The sequence below is a fragment of the Mastigoproctus giganteus genome, chromosome 2, assembly GCF_048544385.1.
Source record: "Mastigoproctus giganteus isolate SK-2022 chromosome 2, ASM4854438v1, whole genome shotgun sequence".
NCBI classification, from domain to species: domain Eukaryota; kingdom Metazoa; phylum Arthropoda; class Arachnida; order Uropygi; family Thelyphonidae; genus Mastigoproctus; species Mastigoproctus giganteus.
In genome coordinates, this window is record NC_143576.1 from 166204705 (window position 1) to 166231876 (window position 27172).

Consider the following 27172-nt stretch of genomic DNA (forward strand, 5'->3'; position numbering starts at 1 on the left):
CAAGAATATTTGCTGATGCTATCGAGGCAGTGTTAGGTGGGTCGGAAAACTGCTAGCTTGGGGGGAGACAAAGACTAATAGATTAACAGTAGCCACTGGCAGAGGTGAAAGAGATTCTTGCACTGCTTCTATTGGAATGAGCAGAAGCCTGAAAAACAAGATGCAGGATATTTCAGAGACTGCTGGAAGTCATTGCGGTACAAGTAAACACATGGGTTGTGTTAGGGTAGCTAAGAATAGAAACAGGTGCATGTATACTTGCGTGTACACCAATGCTAGGAGTTTAGTAAATAAATTTGATGAATCTGAGGTATTGCTCGAAACATCAAAGGCAGATATTGTTGGGATATCAGAGACGTGGTGTCACACAGATATAAGGAATGCAGAACTGGAATTTGGGGAGTACAACGTCTACAGAAAGGATAGACTGGATAGGAAGGGAGGAGGGGTTATGCTATTAGTTAAGAAATACATAAAATCCAAGGAAGTGAAGCCAGTCGACATCGATGGACATGGCAGTGTCGAGTCAGTTTGGTGTGACATAGGCATAGGTAAATCAAAATTGAGAGTAGGAGTGTGCTATAGGCCTAATGACTCTGATGAGTATAATAAGATACTGTACAGGGAAATAGAATGGGCCAGTAAATCAGAGAGTCTTATAATGGGGGATTTTAATTTCCCAGATATTGACTGGAATTTGTGGGTTGGTCACTCACACACTAGCAAGGCTTTTGTGGATTTATTGGATGATTGTTTTCTACACCAGCATGTTCGGGAGGCAACTAGAGGGAGTAATACTCTTGATCTGATTATCAGTAGTGATTCTTCATGCATTAGGAATCTGCAGATAAAGGAACCACTGGGTGGCAGTGATCACAGTGTGCTGAAGTGGGATTTACTCAAGGAGGTAACTACCATCAGAGGTAAAGGGAAAGGTTTTTGCTTTCGTAAAGGCGACTATGATGGTCTGAGACAGTATTTAAATTCTGTACAGTGGGACCAACTGATGACGTTACCAACAGCAAATTCAAAATGGGAAGCATTCAAAGAACTAATCTTGGAAGCTACCAGGCTTTACATACCAACCAAGAAATATTGTTCAAGGTTCAGGCCTAAATGGTTGTCAGATGAACTAATGAGACATATGGCAGAGAAGAAAAATGCATGGGATACATACAAATTAATGGGTGACATGGAAGCCTATGATAGATATAAGTTGGTCTGTAACCAAGTCACAAAGGAGATTAGGCAGGCAAAGGCAGATTATGAGAAATCCTTGGCAAAGGATGCAAAGAAAAACAGAAAAGAGTTCTTTACCTATTTAAACTCAAGAAGGAAAGGGATGAATCATATTGGCCCACTGGATGTTGATGGTTCAACAGTTGAGGATCCTGCTCAGGTGGCCTACAATCTAAACGAGTATTTTGCATCTACATTCACACACGAGGAGTTATTCAGGAAGGGGAATGTCGTAGGTGAAGTAAACATTGACAGTGAGCTAGATGATTTTCTAATAACTGAGAGGAAAGTGGAGGAGAAATTGAGGATAAACATAAAAAAGGCACCTGGGGTGGATGGGATCTATCCAGTTATATTAAAGGAGGCAGCAAAGGAAGTAAGCAAACCCCTAGCCATAATTATGAGAGCTTCTTTGGACTCAGGGGAGGTACCCATAGACTGGAGATGTGCAAATGTAACCCCAATTCACAAAGGAGGATCAAAGGCTGACACAAGTAATTATAGACCTGTTAGTTTAACTTCGGTTCCAGGAAAATTAATGGAGGCACTGGTTAAAGAAGCATTGCAGGATCATCTGGACAAGAATTCAGTTATAGCTCAGACACAGCATGGTTTTGTTAAGCGCAGGTCTTGTCTGACCAATTTGATTGGATACTATGATGTAGTCACAAAAGAACTGGATGCAGGGAATAACTTTGATATTATATATTTGGATCTTAGAAAGGCTTTTGATACTGTTGTGCATGGAAGACTGCTGCACAAATTGGAGAAGTGTAGCATTGGAGGCAAACTGCTGCTATGGATAAAGGGATGGTTGAGTGGCCTAAGACAGAGAGTTGTAATCAATGGACACTGCTCAACGTGGACTAATGTTATTAGTGGAGTTCCTCAGGGTTCAGTGTTGGGTCCATTGTTGTTTTCTGTATTTATAAATGATACTGATGATGGTGTATCAGGCTTAATGTCCAAGTTTGCAGACGATATAAAGGTTGGCAGGGTTGTTAAGGACACTACTGATGCTATGCTGCTGCAACAGGATCTGGAAAGGTTGAGCAGATGGGCTGAGAGGTGGCAAATGAAGTTTAACATTGACAAATGTAAAGTACTACATATGGGAAACAGTAACCCCAGATCAACGTATCAACTCTGTGGTACTACGCTGACAGTGGAAGAGAATGAAAAGGACCTGGGGGTAATTGTGCAGGCAGATATGAAGTTCTCTGAGCAGGGCAGACGAGCTGCAAGAGTAGCTCATTGTGTCTTGTCAATGATATACAGGAATTTTTCTAGCAGGGACAGGGATGTGATCATTCCCTTGTATAAGGCATTGGTCAGACCACATCTTGAGTACTGTATACAGGTTTGGAGGCCTCATTTCAAGAAGGATGTAGAGCTGCTGGAAAGAATACAGAGAAGGGCAACAAGATTAGTGAAAGGAACAAAGGGTTGCTCTTACGAAGAAAGGCTTAAGTTTTGCAAATTACAGAGCCTGGAGACTAGGCATCGGCGAGGTGATCTGATAGAGGTAAGGCTTTGAATGGCTTGAGCATGCTCAATGCCGATGGGATTCTTCCTCTTGCTCAGAATAATCACCTGAAATAAATTCAAATCACCTGAAATAAATTCAAATTCAGAATAATCACCACAATAAATTCAAATTGAGGAAGGACAGATGTCGGATAGATGTGCGGAAATTTGCCTTTAGCCAGCGGGCAGTTGGTTTGTGGAATAGACTTCCATCGCTTGTTTTTGAAGTTGATAGCCTAAACAAATTTAAGGCTCAGCTGGACAGGTATTTCGAACGAACGGAGGGGTGAAATGGGAGTAGTGGTTTTTTTTTTTTTTTTTTTTGGCTGATGCTGAATAAGCTTGCTTTCTTGCATCATATGCCTCTACTAATGCTAATGCTAATAATAGACTGAAGAAAGAAAGCAAAAATTGAAGCAAACTATCTCTCTCTCTCTGCCATTATTAATAACAATGGGTTGGGCTTTTGCCTGGTAAAATTGACATTACTAATCAGTTTCCTCTCAGTAGATGTGTTCTGATATCCAAAAACTAATGATTTAAAAGTAAAAATAGACTAAGACCTTGGTCACAATAAGGTCATGTTGGAAAAAATTCTGACAAACAGGTCAGAATTTTTTTAGAAATAACTGCAGCATTTTTCAGAACTGCAAGGGCAGTAAATCAAAATTCTGATTGAACATATTGACCTACTTGCCTGCAATTCTTCTTATATTTGACAGGAGAGATTCATGATGTGAGAAATGTCAATCAACTTCAGATGGAGGATCTCTGTAAGGCTTATTGGGGAGGGGGGATCCATTCTCCCAGTATGGATTGCTCAGTTAGTAAAAAAAATGTTTAGTAAAAATGAATTCACTTGAAAAGAGAAGGTGGAAGACTCCATTTTCAGGGAAATGGGAAATATTTTTTGTAGTAAGGATACAAGGACTAGAACCAGGGTATGTCTGCGGGAGCAACAATTAATTATGTCACCTACAGATAATTTTTGCTAATGTCATATAGGAAACCTTAAAGGTTCAGATAAAACTGATAATTAGAAGTGGAGAAGCTACTGAAGAGAAAAAAAATTAGTGATATACATACCAAGATTCTTGGACTATTTCAAAATGATCTGTTCAGTTCAGAGGGTGAGAAGAAAAAGAGATTTAAAAAAAAAAAAAAAAAAGTATATCCACTGGATGTAGAAAGGCTCAATAAGTTTAACTAGAGAGTACAAGCAAATCAAACTCACCTAGCACCTTGGTAACAATCTGTTGGTGACATCATTAATTGTTGCTCCCGGCAGACATACCCTGGTTCTAGTCCTCGTATCCTTACTATAAAAAATATTTCCCATTTTCCTGAAAATGAAGTCTCCTTCTAAGTCATCTAAGTCCTTTTGTACCAGAGAAGTTTGCACTTGGTTATTCTATTCTGGGGCCGGAATTGGGGGTGCATCACTTGGGAGGTTACTAGAGTCTCTGACGAGCTCCCTGTTACATTAGTCTTGAGGGTAAGCACCTGTTTTTTCAGTGGCTCAAATTCTTCTAGCAATGCACCAAATTTTAACTTTAGATCGGTACACTCCGTAGAACAATGCCAAAGAAAAGAATCGCCTGGTGAGCTATGATTATCCATTAGGTCAACCTTTGAATACATGCCACAGGTTCTGCAAATGATAAAATCATAACTCACCCAGAAATCGCCATCGGCTATTTCCATATAAGTCATGATACCCTCTGACGAAGTGTTCAAGGTAAATCTTGTCACAACCATTGTTAAATTAACTAAATATCACAGAAAATAACTTTAAAAAAAAATTATATTTATAATATTATAAAAATTAAATTTACAAACTATTACAGGGGGAAAAAATATAAAAAAACTTTAAAATATATTTAAGGAATTAATTAAAAGCAATTATCTAACTTTTCTAAACTCTGTGCTCTCCCTGCACTTTACACTTAGCAGCACCATGAAAACACTTCCTCTAACTACAAATGCCTACAATGAAGATATAAACAGATATATTACAAAGATAAACAGATATTAAGAGACCCTGTCTAATACAAAATATAGAGAGTACAAGGTAGGTTCAGAAAGTGCTTTTTCTTTCTTTTCTTTTTAATCAGCAACTATTCATGCAATTTGTTTTGTGTAGATGCATAAAGAAGTTAGATGAGCGCATTAGATGAGAGAATGTGAAATAATTTGCTTGTATTTCACGCAAATTATTTCACATTCATTACTGAGAAGTGAAGCACAATTTCCCACTGACATCTTCACACCAGTTTGATACAGTCAATATTAGTGTGGTGTTGGAAGATATACAAGTAATGAGTGGCACATTATATTTTATTTAAAACTGGGCAAAGATGCCACAGAGACTAACCTGCACTTAATGTGGGGGGGAGCATACGATTGTTTAGTCTCTCTCTCTCTCTCTCTCTCTCTCTAATTCTTGTGTTTCTGAATTGTATGGTAATTTTTGCAATGTAAAATGGAATGCTGTAAGTGATCCAAGGTTCTATGTAAGTACATTATAGTGGTTCTTACAATGAAAACCCGAGAATATTGCTGCAATAAAACTGAGACAAATAATAGCTAAAACAGAATAACTGACAGCTAATGAAAATTAAGCTTTAATGATAATAAAAGTAAAGTTCTGCACAAAGGTCATAGTAATCTCAAGTTCAATTATCAGTCGGCGGTTGGTGATTGTATAAGAACAAACACGTCTGATGATGAAAAGGATCCTGAGGTTGTAATACAGCCTGATATGAGCTCTCTCGAGGGAGTATACTAAGGCTGAAGAGCAGTGCAATGGAGAGAAATCAGTAAGAGAAATACAGAAATTCTGCCACTGTAAAAAACTAGAGTCAGCCCAGATTTTGAATACCATACACAGGTTTATAGACAGACCAATATTTAGGTTTCAAACATATTTTAACATATTTAACATATTTCATACATATTTTAACATTTTTTCAGGAAAAATATTGGCCTGTTTGAAATGTACAAACTGTTTTTTCTGGACTGGCACAAACATGAGACACAGACTCAAAGGAAAGATAACTGCTGACATGATTTAAGAAAATTTACCTTTATTTAAATTCCAATATGTCAATTTATTCCAATATTTGCTACTTTAAAAAAAAGCAGCAAATATTGGAATAAGGTGACATATTGTCATGACTGACGAGCTTTTGTACATTTAAAAAGGGAACATATAAGTAACTGAAATGTTAAGAAACAGATGAAATAGATACAATGATAAACATTTTATTACGTTTTGTTTTTCTGACAGTACACGTGACAAGCTTTGTTTCCGGATAATCGAATGTAAGGTAAGATTAAATTTATTTAATCTTACCTTACGATTAAATTAAATAATTAAGATTAATTAAATAAAAACAATTATAAACCAATCTCAGAAAACAGAAACATCCATCCAAGCATTTTTATACAAAACAGGAAAATTAGAAAGATTTTTAAATGCTCTCGGTTTTTTCGACTTTGATAATGAGCAAGGTCAATCTGTGCGTCCCAGTGGCATTTGCACACATAGCAACTGTAACTTGCTCTTTTCTCATCTTCAAAAACCTGGTGCAGGAATTTCTCTTTTAGTGGCTAGGGTTTCTCGGTAATGCTTTCCATATAAGCATGTCTTATCAACATTATAAACGTTTTTTTTCTTGTAATTTGCTATAACTTTTAAAAGACACCCACTGCCGATTCATCTTATGAAAGTTTCTCGCCTTGAATATCTAGTTCACGTATACAATTTCTCTATTTAAAGTTTTTCAACCAACCTATGCTTTGCCTTAAAATCTTCATTACCCCTTAATTTCCAATTAAAATCCAATGCTTCTTCAAACAACATTAGACCAGACACTGGTTCATCTAAACTTTGCTTCTGAAGAAACCACAAATAAAGTGCACTCTCTAAAGAGGCATTTTCATGTTTCAACATAGTCTTTTTCCTGCTAGATCCTCCTTTCCCATGCATAATCAACACAAATTCTGTTACAGCATTGGAATTTTTCTTGATGTAGTAAATTATTGAAGTCCCCACATTAAAATGTTTGGAGAGATATTTCCTAAATTTTCACCTTTTCTATTTGTTCACATTTTACCGTAAAAAAATGAGACAAATAATAAACCACACAGTTTTGGGCTGATATTATTCTTGCCAAATCTGGAGCTAAACTAATCTGAAATTCACTCATGGTTTCCAAGAAAACCCAGTAGTCTCTGTGATATTTTTCTAAAGCACATTTCTGAAGGTCACATATAATTCTAGAGGTCACAACCATAAAACAATAAAAACAATTCACAGTTATCGGTTTATTGGGCTTTTTGTTTGTACAATCTGCTATAAACGGGTAGTAAACTCAATCTTTCGCTTATTAGAATCAATTTTATTTCCAAACATGAACACTATAAACGGCACTTACTGTTAATAAAAAAAAAAAAGAAGAAGAAAGATCAGCCTTTCAAATTATTCCAGATAACTGACGTTCCGAATAACCGGTGTTCTACTGTACTAAAGTTGACCGTGGTCCCAGAACAGAGCCCTGGGGGCAACCCCGGGTAACACATCTGGAGACTCTTTAATATTTGGTTACAATTTAGACAGATCTGTTCTTGAGGTATGAGAGTATAAAATCCTTCCTCAACAACAGATCCATCCAAATTGTAACCAAATAACAAAGAATCTCCCCAGATATGTTACCCGGAGTTTCCCCCAGGGCTCTGTTCTGGGACCATTCCTGTGGTCAATTGTCCTGGATGAGTTCCCGGGGATGGATCTCGGCGGGGGTCTTACCCCGGCCTTCGCTGATGACCTTGCTCTTGTAATACACTCTGACACAAGAGATGGACTGGAATTGAAAGCAAATTGAGTTCTCGGACGGCTACAGAATTGGGCCTCACTGCAGCAACTGTCTATCTCGGGTAAAAAAATGAAGTCCATCCTGTTGAAAGGGAAACTTCAAATCCGCAGACCCCCAGTCATGAAGATAAACAACATACCAATCAGATTATATACTGAAGTTAAATACCTAGGCCTCCACATAGATGCAACCCTCACCTTTCATCCTCACCTGAAGTACCTTGCCATTAAAATAAGAAAATATGCAGCCATGATCAGAAGAATAAGCTGGGCTGACTGGGGTCTGAAGCACAAGGCCCTCTCTCCTCTCTCTCTCTCTCTCTCTCTCTCTCTCTAATCTACAAAGCGGTATTCGTATCGATCGTCTGCTATGGGGCTTCCATATGACTAGAGCAACACTTGAGCGGAACAGGCGTAAACTCGATTCAATTCAGCGATTTATACTTCTGTCTGTTACCAGGGCATGTCGCACAGTCAGCAACCCTGCGCTCCAAGTCATCACAGTATTCATGCCCCTCTATCTGGAAGTACTGAAAAGAGGCATCTACCAGCGCAACAAGAAAGGTATTCCCACCCAACTACTGGATCTGCATCTGGACCTCACAAATTACCATAAGCAAGAAAAAAGGCATGTCGCTAGCCACCTGCAGCATGTAAGGTAGGAGTCCTGGAATGCAACAAATAAAGGAGAAGTAACTAAGAAGTTCTTCCCCACAATCTCCCTTACATATCCCAAGCCTCCTCCCTGGTATTCACCTGGACTGCAGGCAACCTTTCTGCTTACTGGGCACAGCTCATTCCAGCAAAAGTTAACAGCGCTCGGTATCGAAAACAATCCTTACTGCCATTGTGCAGATGAGGAGTCCTGGGTCCACGTCACGTACGAGTGCCCCTCATATTTACCGCCTACGACTCTTCACCAAGATACAATCCAACCCCTGCCAACAAGAGTACATCCTCATAAACGATGAAACATCTTATGCAGCCTTCACACGATTTGCACAGGCAATTATTAACACCAGACAGGTTTATCACACCCATGACAGGCCTGAGTGGAACATTCTACTACCATTGCAAACCTCAACAGGGGTAGAATAAATGCATTACCCAGATCTTACTCTAATTCCTAGTGTGAAGGAAATTATAGCAACCAAGCTATCATGCAAACCCCACTCTGGGGTAGGATTATGCTGGTACCCTTTTGTGGGTGCGGGATCTATGCTGCTGGCACTCTTCTGAGTATTGGATATCCCTTCAGATTGCAAGGCCAATCATGCTCATACAGGGGCACCTGCCCCTGTGACTTTAATTCCCTATACCCACTTCGTCTTAAATCACCGGGTGGGCCCTTCACCTTGGTCCATCTCTGTTCCTTACCCTACATTCTGACCCACTCTACTCTTACTCTAATTCCTAGTGTGCTCTCTTCAACAAAAAGTTTTTTTTTTTTTTTTTACTTGGTCTCTGTCAGGAGACCAGCCAGAGTATAATGGGCAGCCAGGCTCACCTCCCAGTGGTGGTGGCGGGAAATGTAGGATCCCACTTGGGGCCCTGTGGCCAAGCAGCCAGAGACATGACAACAGAACAAAACACAGTACTTCATAAACCAGACATTACACCTTTTCCTGGCCTTTGCAGTTGTTCTTCATTCCATCACAGAGTACATACGGCGCAGATGTGGGAAACCACCGGTGGCACCTGACCCAAAATACCTTGAAACACATACTTCACTCTGTTACAGCTCACAATTATATGTGTCGGAATAAAGTGTTTAACATGGTGGAAGAGTACTATTCTAATATTCAAATGATAGCTTCCCTAAATGTATTATCCTCTTAAAAAACCAAAACTACAAGAGAGCCAATACATTGAAATTATACAGAATAAAACAGTACATTCACTCACAAAACAAAAATTATCTTTTAAGACAAAAATTCTATAACTGATTAAACTGACCAGTTTATAAGCAAACTTACTTATCAAAGGCATCCAATGCTATATCATATAAAAGGCGAAACACTAAGCAGGCTGATACAAGAACTTGAGATATGTGATCCATATCAATTCTAAAAATTGCAAAATGAAGTTATATTTCTATATTAGTATTAACAGAAACATATTTGATTTCAGAAAAGAAAGGAGGAATAAAACTTGCTTCCTAAATTATTAAAATAAAATTAATACTAAAAGTTATATTTAGGGTTTTTTTTTTTTAAATTTGAATATCAGATTTGAAGATATACAATAAAAAGAAATCCATTTATTGTGCTTGGAATGGTGAAGTTATAAAATACAAAAAAAAAAAAAAAAAAAAAGAAGAAAGAAAGAGTAGTATAACTTCAAGTTACATAAGTTAACTACAAGCTATATAACAATTTATATTACAAGGTATATAAGTTAGCAGCTCTATCTGTATATACCTGTATATATTCAGGTAGTTTCTGACTTTACAAGTTAATTCGTTCCTAGTGTGCATTCCTAAAGTGGGAATTAATTTCCCCTATACATAATGTTAAAACCAGGGGTTGTGTTCTCAAACAATGTTAAATAAACGTTAACAAAACAATAGTTTATGCATAAACAATGATTTATTTATCCAAAGAAATGAAAACATAGCCTTTAAAATCAACAAATTATAAGAATAAGGAAATTATGTCATACAAATGTTAAAGAACGTTTATTCTTCTTCATCATTACCAATATGCACACTCATTGATGGTTCTTCACTCATTGTTGGATCGGCACTCATTGGTTTGTTGAAAGCACAAGGAGTCATCTTCTTCTTCTTCTGAAATACTTCAAAAGTCGTTTGTTTCAAAGACAGTCCTCTCTTTTCTTTAAAAATTTCAAGATAGCATGCCTAAGCATTTTTTTTAAAATCTGTAGCAACTTTTCGAGTGCACTCAAAATTTGAATCTTGTGATTCGAAAATCTCAATTGCTTTTTCCATGTGTTGAAAAGTCTCGTCAAGCCCCTTGAGAGTGAAGGAACAAACAGGACTTTCAGCTGTTAAATCTTCTTCTTTCTTAGCTCCTTCACATTTTTCCATTTAAATAAGGTCTTCATTTGTGAGCTCTCCATTGCATGTTTGAAGCAAATCAGTGATGTAATAGTAATAGAGGCATGTGATGCAAGCGTATGAGGTTATGTAGCATCAACCAATAATAAAAAAAAAAAAAAAAAAAAATTAACAAAACCATTCCCTCCAACAGTTTGTCAAGTTCCTCCTTGAATTTATTCAAGCCATCAACTTCCACAACAACAGATGGAAGTTTGTTCCACCAATTCACCACCGGCTGGCTAAAAGCAAATTTCTGTACATCTATTCTACAACTGCCTTTCCTCAATTTGAATTTACTTCCTTAGGTTTGCAATCTGAGCAAGTGGAAGAATCCTATCAGAATTGAGCGTGTTAAACCCATTCAAGGCCTTATACACTTCAATCAGATCATCACGCAGGTGCAGACTGGATCTGCCAGTTGATTACTGTCTTAATCTGCATATTAATTTGTAGTCCGTCCATGCCAATAATGTTGCAACTAGGAATATAGTTTATTGCACATTGTTTCCTGGTAGTCTGTATATGGGACTCACAGGCAACCATTATTCAAGGAGACTGCTGATTTTGCAGCATTGAAAACTAGATCGTTTCCACCTCATTCCGACATGATTGGGATCCAGCAGAAGCAGATATATTCCAATTCAAAAAGAGAATAAAGTATCTGCTGAATCCTGGACAGAACTAAATGATGATCATACCTCATTGTTCATAAAGCCTATAACATGCTTGATGAATCTGTGAATATTATATACCTTTGGTAACTACTAATTTTTATACAAGGCTAGTTCCATTACATGTAACTCTGCTGTATATATGCCACAATCACATGAAATCTGGATGGATATTATTTTATTTGGAAGGATGGCAGCTGTCACGGCATAGGATTCTGACTTTGAGCCATCTGTTTACATGGAATAAAGTCAGAATACTGTGCTTGACAGGCTGCAAAAAAAAAAGTTTCTGGTAAACAGATAGTAGTGTGGCAGCCTTCTCCGATATTAAGGGAGAAGTTCCAAGTTCGAAACTGCGCATTCCAGATTGAAAGGAACTGCCCTAGTCATTGGACAAAGTTGTTGTTATGTTGTTGTTATTTGGTTTTTAGGAGCATTAGCAACTAAGGCCATATTGCTCCAGGATATGCGGTGGCCATTCCTTGACCTTTCCGCATACTCCGTATTTGGTGGTGACGGGCTCGAACCCCGGTCTAATCAAGAAGCATGTGCTACGCACTGCTGCTCCTTCCCACCTGGCTACGGAGGCGCCCATTGGACAAAGTCTACCATCATGCAGCCCTAGATTCAAATACCTAATTGTCAGTTGGCAGTTCTGATGGATACTTTACAGATTTTCCCCATTATGCAAAAACTGATATCCACATAGGATAGTTGGGTAGGAACTTTAATCTTAAAATGTATTGCAAGGACTACTGTTTACATCAATTGCTTCAGCGTAAAAGCTCTGCAGAAGAGATATACAAAATGCTCCAGTGGAAGGGCAGATGGCCTGGTGGTGATTGTCTCTAGCATAAGTGTACATAATCAAGTTTAAAACACTCAATTATGCAAATTGGAAACCATAACCAACATTAAAACAAACAACATTTCAGTAGAGATGAGGTAGAGTACAACAAGCTTCACCTCATAAAGCTGAAAAAGGGTGCAAAGAATGTAGTAGTAGCATTAGTAGTGGCATGTGATGCAAGAAAGCAAGTGCATGAGCTTATGCAGCATCAGCCAAAAAAAAAACAAAAAAAAAAACACACCATTCAAGAAATGCCTGTCCAGTTCCTCCTTAAATTTATTTAACTATCAACTTCCACAACGACAGATGGAAGTTTGTTCCAGCAATTAACCACCCACTGACTAAAGGCAAATTTCCGCACATCTATTCTACATCTGTCTTTTCTTAATTTGAATTTATGCCCCCCTTAGTTCCTAATCTAAACAACTGGAAGGATCCCATCAGAATTCAGCGTGCTCAACCCATTCAAGGCCTTACACACCTCAATCAGGTCACCGCGCAGGTGCCTAGTCTCCAGCCACTGCAATTTACAGAACTTAAGCCTCTCTTGGTAAGAGGATCCCTTCATTCCCCTCACCAATCTTGTTGCCCTTCTCTGTACACGCTCAAGCAAATCTACATCCTTCCTAAAATGAGGCCTCCAGACCTGCATGCAATACTCAAGGCGTGGCCTGACCATTGCCTTATACAGAGGGACAATCACCTCCTTTTCCCTGCTAGCAAAATTCCTATATATCATTGACAAAACCCCAGACCTGCCCTGGCAGCCTGTCTGCATTGCTCAGAAAACTTCATATCTGACTGCACAATTACATCCTGGTTCATTTTCAATTACTTCCTTGTGACTGCACAATTACTTCCTTTTTCATTTTCTACCACCTTAAGTGTAGTACCACACAGTTGGTACGTTTCTCTGGGGTTACTTCTACCCATATGCAGTACTTTGCATTTGTCAAGGTTAAACTTCAGTTGCCATTTCTTAGCCCATCTGCCCAAATTATCTAGATCCTGCTGCAGTAGCAAACTGTCATTACTGTCATTAACAACCCTGCCAACCTTTGTATCATCTGCAAACTTCGACACTAAGCCTGATATACCTTCATCATTATCATTGATAAATATACAAAACAACAGAGGACCCAACCCTGTGGGACTCCATTTATAACATTAGTCCACGAAGGGCAGCACTCATTGATTACCACCTCTGCCTTCTCCCACTCGATTGTAGCAACTTACCCTTAATACCATTCTGCTCCAATTTGTAGAATAGTCTTCCATGCGCAACAGTGTCAAAAGCTTTCCTGAAATCCAAATATATGATATCAAAATTATTTTTTGCATCCAGTTCCTTTTTAACTACATCATAATATCCTATCAAATTTGTCAGACAAGACTTTCCCTTAATAAACCCATGCTGTGTCTGAATTATTGCTGCAGTCTTGTCTAGATGATCCTGCAATGCATATTTAACCACCAGCGAGTCCATTATTTTACCCGGAACAGAAGTTAAAGTAACTAGTCTGTAATTACTCGTGTCACCCTTCGATCCTCCTTTGTGAACTGGGGATACATTTGCACATCTCCAGTCCACGGGGACCTCCCCTGAGTCCAAGGATGCTCTCATAATTATGGCTAAGGGTTTGCTTACTTCGTTTTCTGCCTTCTTTAATATAACTGGATAGATCCAATCCACCCAAGGTGCCTTTCTAAAGTTTAACTTCAACAATTTCTCCTCCACTTTGCTCTCAGTTATTACAAAATCATTAAGCACCCTGTTACAATTTGATAACCTTCTGCCATTTTCAAACCTTAATAACTCCTCATGTGTGAATATAGATGCAAAATACTCATTCAGTTTGTATTTATCTGAGCAGGATCATCAACAGTCGAACCATCGATATCAAGTGGACCAATCAGATTCATCCCCTTCCTTTTAGAGTTTATATAAGTAAAGAAATCCTTGCTGTTTTTCTTAGCATCTTTTGCCAAAGATTTCTCGTAATCTGCCTTCGCCTGCCTGACCTCCTTTGTGACCTGATTACAGACTAGCGTATATCTGCTATAGGCTTCTGAGTCGCTTGATAATTTATATGCATCCCATGCATTTTTCTTCTCTGTCACGAGTCTCATTAGTTCATTTGATAACCATTTAGGCCAAAACCTTGAACAATATTTCTTAATAGGTATGAAACTTTTAGTGGCATCCACGATTAATTCCTTGAATGCTTCCTACTTAGAATTTACTGTTGGTAACATCGTCAGTTGATCCCACTGTTGAGAATTTAAAAACTGTCTGAGACCACTGTACTCACCTTTAGAAGCAAAAACCCTTTCATTTACACCTGATGGTAATTATATCTGTAAGTAAATCCCACATCAGTACACTGTGATCACTGCCACCTAGTGGTTCCTTTATCTGCAAATTCTTAATACACGAATGATCACTGCTGATAACCAAATCAAGAGTATTACCCTCTCTGGCTGCCTCTCGAACATGCTGCTGCTGCAGAAAACAATCATCCAATAAATCCACAAAAGTCTTACTTTTGTAAGGATGTTAACGACTCCCGCACACCTTGTCCTCAGTTGATGAGTACGTTATAGAAAAGTCAGCTCCTTGTCTAAAATAAGTCCTAGGAATTCAGTTTTTGCTACCACTGGGATGATGTTTTGCCGACGCTTTAATTCGGGATCAAAATGTACAACAGAATCTGAACTCATTAACCAACGTCCATGATGCAAAAGATGATCAAAAGCCTTTTACAGCTGCCTTTCAATGACCATCATATTCCATGAATGACAAAATATGGTAAAGTCATCAAAACGAAAGATGTTCTTTAGAGTTGGGGAAGTTCTATAATAGAGTTTACATTTTGATAGCAAGATACTTTGAACGGATCCTTGCAGTAAAAGGGTCCTGCACAAGTTGACTGTATTAGACCCACACCTGACCTGCATCTGCAATAGCTGGAACCACACCCTACCCGTACTGTCTATACCCACAACCTGAAAAATAAAAATAAAAAATTTTAATTTAAATTTCAAAAAAAATTATGTATAAGAAAATTTGTATTAAATTTTCTATATGTCAGTAAGAATACATGGTTAGCTTTAAATTAAAATATATCAATAAACAATATTAATACTTTATGGAATTGTATATAATTCAAAATAACAAAAAATATAAAATAAATAAATAAAAAAACATGAAACATATTCACAATATAATATCCAGATGCAGAAAACTCTTTTCTTGCTGCATTTGCACTGTTGGCAGGGGCAGCAAGCATTAAATTTATCCCATAGTCACTATAGACTGGATAAAACTGTATACCTTAAAATGTTACCTACTATATTAGCCCAGATGATATTATATAATTTTCACAGATCATGTTATTGTTGTTGTTATTTGGTTTTTTTAGGAGCATTAGCAACTAAGGCCATATTGCTCCGGGGATATGGGGTGGCCATTCCCTGACCTTTACGCATCCTCCGTATTTGGTGGTCATGGGCTCGAACCCCAGTCTCATCAAGAAGCGTGTGCTACGCACTGCTGCTCCTGCCCACCTGGCTACAGAGGTGCCTCACAGATCATGTAATCAGCCGAAACTATAACAGGCATTCACAATGATGTATCCACCTGCATCTCCCCAACTTCAAGCTCTTGTGCATTCTATTAGTTTATATCTACATATAACTCACATCTTTATATCTTTGGACTAAACACATCATAACCTAAATTGCTAATGCACTATAAAAATTCAAATCTAAATACAGGAACTCCCTGACTTATGTTAGGGTTGCTTTCCGCGGAACGCTGCGCAAGTCGGAATTTCTCCCATGATCGTGCAGCATTCGCAACTCGGCTCGCTAAATTGATTGAATCAAAAAAGAAATGTTCGACGAACATGTGAACCGAATTATTTATTGCATTTATTCAATTTTTTATCTCATGCGCAGAAAAAATTACAAAAGCGTGCAATTTAAAAAATTCCAAAATTACAAAAAAAAGAGGAGGCAGGCATAATATCCGTCAGTAAGTTTTACCTCTTGAGCATCATTGCCAGAATCAGCATCTTCAGCTGATAAGTACGCCACTTCGGAGGTTGAGGGATATGAAAATTTAGAAAGGGTTGGCCACTCAACCTTACAAAAGAACATATCAATGGATGACTGGATGGAGGCTTTTTTCTTTTCATCATAGATTTCTTTGTAGCTAGCAAGCAAGCATATCATTCACCCCTCTGTTAACTTTTAAGAATCGTTCGCTGTAAGGATCCATCTTTCAAACATCGCCATTGCCATCTCTCTGGTGATAAAGCGTCTCGGCTACTCATTTGGTTCATCTTGAGCTTCGTCAGCATTTTCTTCTTTCACTATCGCTGCCTGCAAGTCAATAAGTTCTTCGTTAGATAATTCCTTCTCTTCTTCCTCTATTAACTCCTCCACGTCTTTGGCATCAACCACCAACTGAAGTAGCTCTGCAACCTTTATAATCTTATCTGTAACCTCTTCATATGATTCGTCTTTTTCAAACCCTTCGAAGCCTTTTAAATGCCGTGGGCATATTTTCTTCCATGTGCCATTTAAACAACTTTTAGTAATTTCTGCCCAGGCCTTATTAATGTTTAAGATGGAGTGGTAAATATTGTAAGATTTCCAAAAGTCTCTTAACATAAAATTTTTCTCATCGTTTACTGCAGACAATGCCTGAGCAAATGTTGTGCATAAATAGTCTGCTTTTAAATTCGAAATAACACCCTGATCCATAGGTTGGATGAGTGAAGTCATGTTTTGTGGTAGAAATATGACTCTCATGTTCGAATTGAAATCATCTAGATGCGTAGAATGTCCAGGAGCATTATCTAATAGAAGCAAAATCTTGAAAGGAACGTCGTTGTCTTTACAATATTTTTCAAGTTCAAGAATGAAGCAGCATTTAAACCAATCCCCAAAGAGAGATACTGTTATCCGTGCTCTCTGGTTCGATCAGAAATGCATGGGTAGGGTGGCTTTATTGATACTCTTAAATGCACGAGGATTTCCAGAATAGTACACAAGCATTATGAATGCAGCATACACAGAATGGCATGCTGCATTAGCCCCAAGCAAGAATGGCTCCTTTTGATGCCTTGAAACCTGGCATTGTATTTTCCTCTTTGGCAATGTATTTTCAATCTGGCATTTTTTTCCAATATAGAGCAGCTCGTCAACGTTAAAAATCTGCTGCGTTGAATAGCTGCCTTCATCAATATCACAAAATTTCTCTGCAGCTGCAGAATCAGCACTGGTGACTTCACCGCATACTTTTAACACTGTGTGATCACTGTTGCTCTTAAATGCATTGATCCTTTTACATGTTCTTTTATATGCGCAATGCCCTTTAAAATAGTATTCACTGTTGAAGCAGCGAGAACTAATTCCCTTGCAATAGATGACAAACTCTGTCCTGCTTCATACTTCTAATTAATCATCTTCATCTTCATTTCTAAATCAATTTTGTTTCGTTTCCTGGCACTACCACCACTTGCACTTTCCATTGGTTACTTTCCCTTCATCATTGTAATACGTAAATAGGAATGAAGAGAAGTATCTGAAAATTTGTTTTTTTATATGATTGAAGATTTCAGTTAAGGGAACACATTTCACAATAATAACGTAAAAACCCACACAATTGCAGTTACTGGTATTCTTGCAAATGCAATAAGATCGAGTTTACTACCCGTTTATAATAGATTGTGCTAACAGAAAGCCCAATAAACCAGAGAGTGCAAATTGTTTTTACTGTTGTATGGTCATGACCTCCAGAAAAGTGCTTTAGTATCCCACAGGCATTCAAAATTGATTCTTATAACGGGATAGCGAAATTTTCAACTTCCAAGTGCTTGGAACGAATTACAAAAAAAAAAAAAAAAAACAATGTGTCATTGGGGGCTAACATAATGATATTTTCACAATAACTCCATTTATTCCTATGTGATACAAAATACGTTTCCAACATTTTTTTTTTTTAAGTTTGCACCGGCTGGCAAAAACTTCCGTAAAGTCAAATTTATGTAAGTCGGGTATTACATAAGTTGGGGAGTTCCTGTATACACTAAGTAAAAATAATTTTAATAATAATAGTAAAAAATGAAAATGTCATCAATTTTGTATGCAGGATAAGGTGCTTAAATTATACAATTCTGAATTTACTGCAATGAATACAACCTGTTTTTTGAAACTTTTAATGATGTTCTTTCATATTTATGGTCAATTTAATTTCTAATCCTGAAGTGCAAACTTTTCTTTTTCTACTTTTCACATCTGGCAGCACAAAATATTGAGAGAGAAGAGGGTTAAAAAATAATAATGTTAAATCTAGAAAACTAATAGTTTCCTTTATGCAAATGTATGCAATATATAAAGATATTGGGTATTGGAGTAGCATTGCAAATAATTCAAATCACAGAAAAATACAATACATACCTGATAATTTAATAAATAATGTTATTTAGAAAAAAAAAAATTTTTTTTTTAAATAATAGTAATAATAAAATCAGTTGCTTTATAAGTTTATATTAATTTTTGGTATTATTGTATTGAATTATTTACATTCAAAAACACCCAATCTGCGAATCAAAATTTCTGAAAACCAGACCCACACTGTCTAGTCTTCAGAAATTTAATGGGCTATGCTTATGGTAACTGCATTGGTGGGGTATACTTATGGTAACTCATAAGTATACCCCACCCAATGCAGGATTCTACCGTGGGGAACTCCTTCCCACTTGAGAGAAAGAGTTTGAAGAGAGTCCAACACAGACTTGAAATTGGTGATAAACAAAACGACTTTAATAAAAAATAACAAAATAATCTCCACGACTCTCCAAATCACCATGCTGTGTCACAGATTTTTCAAAATCAAAGGAAACTCACATCAGGTACTCAGTGAGTATCTGGTGCACAGTTTTCAGCACAATTAAGATTTTTTTATTCACCAGATGAATAAAAGAATCACAAATGTGTACTTCAAGTCTGATTATACGATCCAAATGGATCTGTTTCATAGGAAGCCACACCTTGTCCTGGAAAGGAGACCATCTGTTTCTAAAAACCATACAAGAATAGAATTTGCTCATTCTTTCCAGGATTTGTACACACAGCTTATAGTGATGGGATAATGATCACTTGAATTTTTAGGATTTTCCCATGGCTTTGGGAAGGCATGGACAATTGCCTTTTACCAGGAATCCAGAAGTTCTTTGTCAAGAACAATTCTATTATATAAAATTAAAAGATAATCCTTAGATTGTGTTGGCAGGTGTTTTATCATGCCATAGTGAATGTCATCAATCCTGACATAACTTGCAAGTAAAAAGCAGTGCTGCACTTAATTCTTCCTCCATCTATTTAAGGGTCAGGCACTCTAAAGAGAGCAATTTCACTGCAGAGATTTTGGCAAATGCTTCCCTAGAGTATTTGTAATTGCAGACCTACAAATGGACACCCTGTAGGATATGTACAGTTCATTTTATGGACTACTTTTGAGCTACTAGCAGACAACATAAAAAGGATGCAACAGACAATATAAAAAGGACTCAAGATTTCTTTTTGCTCCAACATTGAATATAAGATCCTTTGGAATATGCATGTTTAAAAAATAAATGTAGATGTTTTGCAAATTGCAAATTTTGTTGCATGGATAATGCTAATATCTAAAGTGTGTGCTTCTGCATCACTGATAGGCTCCTTGCTGACTCTTGTGAGGTCAAACTGTGCCAGCTGTTTACAAGCATTCCAGTCAGCCTTATCCAACTTCCACTGTGATATTCTTGATGGCTAATATCATCTTCTCCCAGTAAAGATAGACCTCACAGAAAAGTGATCACTCCCTGTGATACATTGAATATAAGAACTCCCAATAGGGATTATCTTCAACCTCACATGTAAACATGGCGAGCAGGGAGAGATAGCAAATGCAAAGATCAATGGCAGAGAACATATGGATATGAAAAAAGGTATTACTGTCCATTTTAGGACAGAGAGCTCAATATTTCTAAGCATAAGCATCTGCACTACCCTAGAGGGCATTATGTCTGATGAGATTCCCTAATAAAAGAACAGAAGGTAGTTTGCTTAACAAGATCATCAATCCCAGGTGGAAAATATATGGAACAGATTGCTAAGAGAAACCCTACAAAGAAGCTAATAGCAACTGCTTCTACAGTTCTAAGTTCAGTATTATGACTATATTAATAAAAAATTAGGTTTACTGTACAAATAAAATTGCAACAATAGTTAATTATGAAATTTTTAAGCAGACCACATTATAACTTACCTGATATCTTTAGAAGTGGTAAAAACAGTGTGAAACACTTGTTCCTCACACTGTGTAAAATGAAAATCAATGTAGCTTAACTGAGTCTCATTGCTGAAACACCCTAAAAGGCGTACTGTATCAGTAAGACTTGTGTGGCAAATCTAAACAAATAACAATACATCAATAAATACAAAGCAGTATGTGAAAGAATACACAAAATTAAAATTGGAGAAAACAACAATTCACTGAGCAGATAATAAAAAAATAATATGCCACATGTATTTCTTAATTCAGATGAAATAATACTCATTTCAAAATTTATTTCTAATGAATGTAGAAGAATAAGAAATTCACCTCAATACGATCCGTAGAATACTTCCTTATGACACTCTCCAGAATTTAAATGAATAAAAATTAAAATTACACCAAATGAATTCTCACACCCACAGTAACTTCAATGATTCCACGCACCTGGAATCAAAGGCTAAAGTCTCCCAACCCGGCCCCAAAATATATCAAACCACAACATGCAACCATGAGGGAAAGAGGACAATTATGTTCACAAATAAAATCAAGCAAAAAATAGTTATGGTAATAAAATCAATTAAAATAACTTTTAGAAAACAACTCTTCTTCCTGGAGCTGATGGTGCTTTTCAATCAAAGGATAGAAATAACGAGGAGTGTGCGTGAGTTGGGATATTAAATAGAGAGATTATTTGCCTTGGCGCATGCACGTAAAAGACCATCAATCGGAGATAAGGTATGGACGGCAAACACTGACAGAATTCTCGTGTAATTTAATTTCAATGGTTTCTGCAATTAATAGTCTTGTATAATTACATTGAACACTAAGTTTTTTGGCCTCATTGAATAAAAATGTATGGTTGTCATTATCGGTATGAAAGGCCAATTCTGGTACTGCTGAATGAGAAGCACGGAGTGAGACCACATGCAGCTTAACCCTAAGATTCAGCATGCACAGAGTCGAGCCCTGGTAAGATAAGCCACAATCACTACAAGAAATGTTGTATGTCAGGTCATTTATTTATATGTGTAGTGAAAGAGGAAAGGACCAAGCAATTGTTCAGTATGGTGTGCAATTTCCACATTGGTCTGGCTACAATTTTAAACTCTGTATCTTTAAAGAACCTGTTAAGCTGTTTGTGCCACTGTTCAAAATATGGGCCAGAAGCAAAGTATTTTTTGATGTTACTATTGTTGGTTGGTTGTAGTGTTTTGTAGCCTATTTTTAACTTGTACTCTAATTTGGTTTATTGTTTATTTAGAATAAAAGCTAAAAATAGTCTATAAAAAACCAACAATTGCTTTGTACATCTGCAATGGATGTTAATATATGCAGAGATAAGGATACTGTTCACTTCTAACACAGATATATTCCAAAGATTGACAAATACTAGTCACTTAATTGGCATTATTTTAACACACTCGATTAAAGTTTCTGTTCCTTTTCTTCATCAGATGATATTAGAGATGGATCAGAGACAATTAGTGCTCTGTAATATTGTTCTCTCAGCTACAAATGAGTCTCCAAGCACTTACTGAAGCATTCACAGGCAGGAGAGGATATAAATTCTTTTAAGTCTTAAAGACTAACAAAACATATTAGAATCAAATGGAAAGAACAACCTGTATGCAAACTTTAATGAAGAAAAATGTTACTGCCTTTCATCTGTAACTTAAAAAATTTTGTTAATTTTGATACTTGAAAGATAAAAATGTTTTGTTAATCTAGATATATGTTTAACTTCAGCATTTCAGGTGGACACTAAACACTTTAAGGGATATACTTAGTTTTTTTTTAATTGTATATTTATAAGCTATGTATTTACTTGTTTATATTCTAAGTGTTGCAAATAACAAATAATACTTGCATGTACACTAATGCTGAGTATAGTAAATAAACTTTATGAATTTGAAGTATTGGCAAGGGTATTAAAGGTAGATATTATAGGGATATCTGAAACATGGTGTCACACAGATATAGAGAATGCAAAATTTGAATATGGAGAGTACATTTACAGAAAGGACAGACAGGGAAAGAAAGGAAAGACTCTAAGGCAATGCACCAGGCTGACATTGATGCATGCTGTAATATTGGGTCAGTTTAGTGTAACATAAGAACACAAAAACAAAAAATTAGAGTAGGGGTATGTTACAAGCCAAATGACTGATGTGCATGATGAAGAACTATACAGACAAACAGAGAGGGGCCAGTAAATCAAAATATCTAAATAGGGGATTTCAACGCACCAGATACTAACTGGAACTTGGAGGTCACTTGCACATTAGCAAGATTTTGTGCATTTATTGGATAGCTGTTTCCGACACGAGCAAATTATAGCAGCAACAAAGACGAAAGCAAAAATACTCTTGATGTGATTATCAGCAGCAGAAACCTTACACATATTAAGAATCATCAGATAAAAGAACCACTGGATAACAGTATACTGATATGGGATTTACTTAAAGATGCAACTACTGTCAAGTACAAATGGAAAGGCTTTTGTTTCATAAACATGATTAAATGTCAAACAGTTTTTAAAATCTATTCAGTGGTACTCACTGATAATGTAACAAACAATGAACTCTAAATTGAAAACATTCAGGGATGTAATCATGAACACTACTACACTCAACTATGAGATACTGTTCAACATTTAGATCTAAATGGATGTCTGATGACCTGGTGAGACTGGTAGCAGATAAAAAAAAAAAAAAAAATGCCAGGATAATTATATATTAGCAGAAGACAAAGAAACATTGAATAAATAGACACTAGTGTGTCTACTTATTCAATCAAACCAATCAAGTCACAAACAAAGTTTGACAGTCTAAGGGAGATTATGAGAAGCTGTTGGCTAGTAATGCAAAGGAGAGTACAGAGTTTTTTGTTTATGTTAACACTAGAAGGAAAAGGATGAACATCATTGATAGACTAGATATGAATGCATAACTATGGCTGATCCTGTTCTAGTCGCAAACAAACTGAATAAATACTTCACATATACATTGATACAAGAAGTATTTACAGATCGGCACACCGGAAGTATAGCCCAATTGTAAGATGAGTCTTATAACTGGGAGCTGGATGATCTGGTCATAACTGAGAGGAAAGTGGAAGAGAAATTGTTGAGGTTAAAAGTAAATAAGGCATCTAGGCTAATAAAATCTATCCAATTATATTAAAAGAAGCAGCATAAGAGATAAGACTTTAGCCAAAATTATTACAGCATCTTTCATTTCAGGCGAGGCTCCTTTGGATTGGAGATGTGCAAATGTTTCTCATTCATAAAAGAAGAACAAAGGGAGAAGAGGAAAATTATAAACCTGTAAGCTCGACTTCTGTTTCAATGAAAATAATAATGGAGTCAGTGATCAAAGAAATAATGCAAGAGCACTTTGATAGGATGACAGCTATGCCAGCACAGCAGTAATTTGTTAAAGGAAGATGGTGTCTGACAATCTCACTGATTACTACAACATAGTAACAAAGGACCTGGATGCAAAAAAAATAATTTTGACAGTGAATACTTAGCTTTCAGCACACCTTTTGACACCATTCCACATGAAACACTGCAGTACAAATTGGAGGAGTGTGGCATTAGAGGCAAGTTACTGCTATGGATAAAAGAATTGTTCAATGGCAGAAGGCAGAGAGTGGTTACTGATGGGTACTGCTCTTCTTAAACTAATGTTTTTAGTGAAGTCTCTCAGTCTCTCTTAATTCTGGGCCCTTTATTGTTTTCCATATTTATTAATGATACTCAAAGATTTATAAAGTTTACTATCCAAATTTGAAAATGATATGAAGATTGTGAGGGTGGTTAATGACAGAAATCAGGGTATAATGCTGTAACAAAAACTAGATAAAATCAGCCACATTAGCAAAAGTGACAACTGAGGCTTAATAGTTGGACAGACAACTTGAGTAGTCGAGACCCACTAATTTTTGTAAAGTCGGACAAATGCTAATAAGTTATTGTAATTTTTCCTTGTAGTGGATCTGCAATCTCATTATGGATTTAAAATAAACTTTGGATTTTTTCAAAAAAGGATAGTATAGGCTATTTTTGGAATATTAAATTTTAGAAATATTATATATTTTTTAAGGCAGAAGAATTCTCTTACCTGGGGTTTTCTTCAGGAACGGCTGCATCCGAGTGAGGTGTAATTCGAAAGGTGTTGAAATAAGCATATATCTGGAAGGGGGACAAAGAAAAAAGCAAGCTTTCATCCTAAATTCTTGCATGGGGAGTAATTATAGGTATAAAGGGAGATGATGTCCTGAAGCCTGATGGGGGCTTTTCGTTAATATCATCTTCAAAGTAGGGTGAATACATGTCGTAGGCTGTCTTTTATAGCCCAGGCATGTTCCATGACATGTTTCAAAAGTCTGGTGGGGCTGTTGAGTAATTGAAATGAGAAGTACGGTAGAAGGAAAATTTTCAAGCCCCACGATCTTACACTTATCGTTTGGGAATTTGGAAATTGTAGATTTAGAACAGCTTACAGGTTTTTTTGGGGAAAAAAAAAAGTGGGGGGAAGAAAGGAGGAAAGGGAAAGATACGTGCTATACCATCTTCAAAGGAGGATATTTACCCTCCTTTGAAGATGGTATTAACGAAAAGCCCCCCCATCAGGCTTCAGGACATCATCTCCCTTTATATCTACAATTACTCCCCATGAAAGAATTTAGGAAAAAAGCTTGCTTTTTCCTTAGTCCCCCTTCCAGATATATGCTATTTCAACACCTTCTGAATTACACCTCACCCAGATGCAGCCATTCCTGAAGCGTTTCAAAAAATTATATATTTATATAATTCTGCCTTAAAATATATAATATTTCTAAAATTTAATATTCCAAAAATAGCCTATACTATCCTTTTTTGGAAAAAAATCCAAAGTTTATTTTAAATCCATAATGAGATCGCAGATCCACTTCAAGGAAAAATTACAATAAATTATTAGAATTTGTCCAACTTTATGAAAATTAGCGGGTCTCGACTACTCAAGTTGTCTGTCCAACTGTCTAATAAAGTTTCGGGACTTTATGACCTCCATATTTTTTTTACTCTGGGGCTTAATATCGAAAAATTCAAGATAACGAACATGGGAAGCGGTAACCCCAGAATAACATACCAACTGGGTGGTACCACATTGAAGTTGTACAGAAAGATAAAGATAAAGATAAAAATAGTCTAACATGAAGCATAAGACTGTCAGATAGTCTAACACGAAGCATAAGACTGTCAGATAGTCTAACACGAAGCATAAGACTGTCAGATAATCTAACATGAAGTGTATCGAGTAGCATAGATAAACTGCTAGGACAGCTCATGCTGTTCTGCTAGAAATGTACAGGAATTTTGCCACAAGGACAAGGATAGAGGATAGACAAAGGATAGAGTGCATCTTCAGTACTGCATACAGTTCTAGAAGACTCATTTTAAAAAGGATGTGGATCTGTTGGAATAGTCACAGAAAAAGAGTAAAGAGATTAGTCGGAGGAAAAAGGATACTCTTACCATGAATGACTTCAGTTTTACAAAATTTGAAATTAAGCATTGGTAAGGGGTCCTGACTGAATTTTTCATTGCCTTAAATGGATTCAGTAAATCAAATGTCGACAGCATCCTCACTCTTCCTCAGACAATAACAGAAGTGAACATAATTTTAAATTGAAATAGGATGGCTGTAGGATAGATGAGGGAAAATCTTCTATCAGCCAGAAAGTGACTGAATGTTGGAACAAACTTCCATCTGTTGTTTTAGAGGTGAATAGTTTGAATAAATTTAAGTATTCAGTAGTATTAGGCAAATACTACTTTTTTTTTTTTTTTGCTGATGGGGTTTTTTTTTTTTTTTTTTTTTGCTCATGCTATATAGGCTTGCTTCATTGCATCCATTTGCCACCACTAATACTAATCAATATCAAAAATAGATTCTAACTATACTTCCAAAAGGTTGTTTTCATGTATAAAGAAAAAGGACACTGCACAATTAAATTAAAACAAAATCTCCAAAAGGTTGTTTTCATGTATAAAGAAAAAGGACCCTGCACAATTAAATTAAAACAAAATCTCCTCATAATACTGCAATAAATACATCAACCTGTATATATAACAAAATCTTTAATAAAATAAAATAAAAATTAAATATCAGATAGGGATAAAACTGTATATTTAATAAAAGATAAATAAAATACTGAAAAAATGATAAAACTATGAAGTTAAAAGTGGTAAAAATAAAATAAAATAAAAAAAAATATATTATATATTTTTGATAATATATAATATTTATATTATTATATAAAAATATTATAAAAAATAAATAAATATATCATAAATATATATATATATTACATTGTAAATATTTTTTACAATACGACACAAGCCAATTACACTTAATAACACCAATAACACAAAAATAAGTGTAATTAGGGCGTGGTCCCACTGCAGCACTTGTGCTCATGCACGATTTCAACAGGTGAAAACAAAACCTGGCCTGGCTGAATATAACGACCTGTGCAGCAATACATACAAGTCTACAAAGCTTAAAAAATGTGAAACATAAAACGTGTGATAGCTATATTTCCCATTTACTGTAGTTGTTCTGGTCGGAGA

At 36.4% G+C, this 27172-nt stretch overlaps 1 protein-coding gene across 3 annotated transcripts in view; it reads right to left on the minus strand.

The window, feature by feature from the left end:
* The window catches only part of bchs (WD repeat and FYVE domain containing 3 bchs), a 1877108-nt gene that overhangs the window by 1504208 nt on the left and 345728 nt on the right, over positions 1 to 27172 (minus strand). For all 3 annotated transcript variants that reach the window (XM_090389621.1, XM_090389619.1, XM_090389620.1), the window contains exons 17-18: positions 20545 to 20687; positions 9619 to 9708 (exon numbers count right to left, since the gene is read on the minus strand). In XM_090389621.1, the coding sequence (XP_090245747.1) occupies positions 9619 to 9708; positions 20545 to 20687 (233 nt within the window). The remainder of the gene's footprint in view (positions 1 to 9618; positions 9709 to 20544; positions 20688 to 27172) is intronic.